Here is a 1,982-nt window from a genome sequence, read left to right on the forward strand (position 1 = left end):
TTCTCATAAGTCTTCTGCAGTTTGAAATAACCTTGGCCATGAAGTTTGCACTCTACCTCTCCGTTCAACCCAGAGTCCAAGTCCTCCACCCTCACCAGAGCTACAAACGTGTCCAAGGGAGAAGCCTCAGACACATAAGCCGCGTCCCCGTTCCCCTGAGAGGACATGAGATTGATGCTGATGTCTGGTTTGTTGTCGTTCACATCCACCACTTTGACCAGGATCTTGCAGTGCGCGGGCATCGAGTTCGGACCCATGTCCTGCGCTTGCACATCAATGTCGTAAGAGTTCACAGTCTCATAGTCCACGCGCCTGATGAGGGTCAGGTGACCGCTGTCGGGGTTAATTTTGAACGTCTCCATTATTCTGGGGGACACGTGACTGCTGAAGGAGTAGACGATTTTGGCGTTAGTGCCTTCATCGGCGTCAGTGGCGTTCAGGTCAATGAGCAAAGTGCCAACAGGTGAATTTTCTGGAAGATTTATAACGTATGAGGACTTGTCAAAGATCGGGCTGTTGTCATTTGAGTCAGTTACACTGATTTTGAGGAGGGTCGTACCCGTTCTCGGGGGAACGCCCCTGTCGGAGGCCGTGTATTGAAGTTCATAACCGGAGCGCATCTCCCGGTCCAGCTCCCTGAGCACCACCAGCTCTGCGTATTTAGCCCCGTCAGTCCTGGACTGAATGTCAATCTTGAAGAAGTTGTTGGGCTCTAAGGCGTACGTGTACAGGGAGTTCTCCCCAACGTCGGGGTCCGTGGCGCTGTCCAGGGGAATGCGCGCTCCTACGGCCGCGCTCTCGGAGATCTCCAGGGGGATGACGGCGCGGGCGAACTGGGGTGCGTTATCGTTAATGTCCAACACTTCCACCTCGACGTGAAACAGCTGCAGGTGCTCGGTGGGAAGCGTCAGGACGTCGAACTGAATGGAACAGTTGAGGTTCTTCTCGCAGAGTTTCTCACGGTCAATTTTGGTCCTGATGCTGATTTCTCCGTCCTGCTCGCGCACCGTGAGGAACGACGAGCTCCCTCTTTGCATTGCTCTGAAGCGAAGCGACACTGAGCTCGGAAGTTTAGCCAGAACATCCGCGACATCGTCTTTCAAACGGGCGATCACCGTGCCAACCTTCTGCTCCTCGTAAATCTGATATTTCAGTGTCTTGCCGGCGACGTGTTGTGTTGCCAGCGCCAAAAGAGCCAGAAGTTTCCACATTCTTGTCAGAAGAAGTCCTTTCATGTTTCCTTGCTGCATTTTTGTGGGATCCAAAGAAAAAGCGGATCCAGAAATAGCTCGCAAATGCAGTGCAGGGAAATTCCAGTTTTAACTTAGTGAGTGCTGAGCTCCCTCAGTCAGCAGCTGCATCGCCTTGTTGGCAGATCGAGGAGAAAAACAAAAACACCAAATTTCAATTTGAGCCCGTTCAAGCTGCACTCATTTCCATAAAAAGCATCCAGATTTGTTTCTGCTTGTCCTCCCTTATCGTGCAGATCTGTTGCGCGCATCCAGTGTGCGGGAGAACCAGCTGAGTGCCACTGAAATCTGTGCGCCTTTCTCCCTCTCCTGCCTGCGTCTGCTCTGTGCGCCGTGCGCTCTCTTTCGCTCCCTCTCTCCGTTTGAGGTGCCTCTGCGCACAGACCTGCCCAAAAATAACCCGCCTCAAACCAACTAGTTGTACATCAACCACGGACTCTCTCCCCCCCCTCACCCACACTCCCTCCTATTCACATCCCGGGAAAGACAAACGCTTCTTAAATCAGAAGCTGGCTGGTGACCACTCAAACTCCAGAGAGGAGGAGAAGGAGGCGCAAGAGGGGAGGAAAAATAGAAAGTAGGGGGGGGTGACAAACCCCGCCCTGTGGGGGTTCACTTTCCCCACTTTTCAGCCATGCCCCTACAATGGACAGAGGAGAAAATAAACCAGAGAAGAGAAGAGTCATTGAGAAAAGCTCCACTGCCGTTTTTCACTGCTGTAAAACCACAGGA

The 1,982-nt window shown here is 52.5% G+C and overlaps 1 protein-coding gene across 2 annotated transcripts in view; it reads right to left on the reverse strand.

Moving 5' to 3' along the window:
- pcdh18a (protocadherin 18a) overlaps positions 1 to 1,727 on the reverse strand; it is an 8,688-nt gene extending 6,961 nt beyond the window's left edge. For both annotated transcript variants that reach the window (XM_026360765.1, XM_026360764.1), the window contains exon 1: positions 1 to 1,727. This exon is cut by the window's left edge and continues 1,240 nt beyond it. In XM_026360765.1, coding sequence (XP_026216550.1) covers positions 1 to 1,250 — 1,250 coding nt within the window. In that variant the 5' untranslated portion in view covers positions 1,251 to 1,727.
- Between the last annotated feature and the right edge of the window lie 255 nt (positions 1,728 to 1,982).

The sequence above is a fragment of the Anabas testudineus genome, chromosome 1 (assembly GCF_900324465.2).
Source record: "Anabas testudineus chromosome 1, fAnaTes1.2, whole genome shotgun sequence".
Classification (NCBI taxonomy): domain Eukaryota; kingdom Metazoa; phylum Chordata; class Actinopteri; order Anabantiformes; family Anabantidae; genus Anabas; species Anabas testudineus.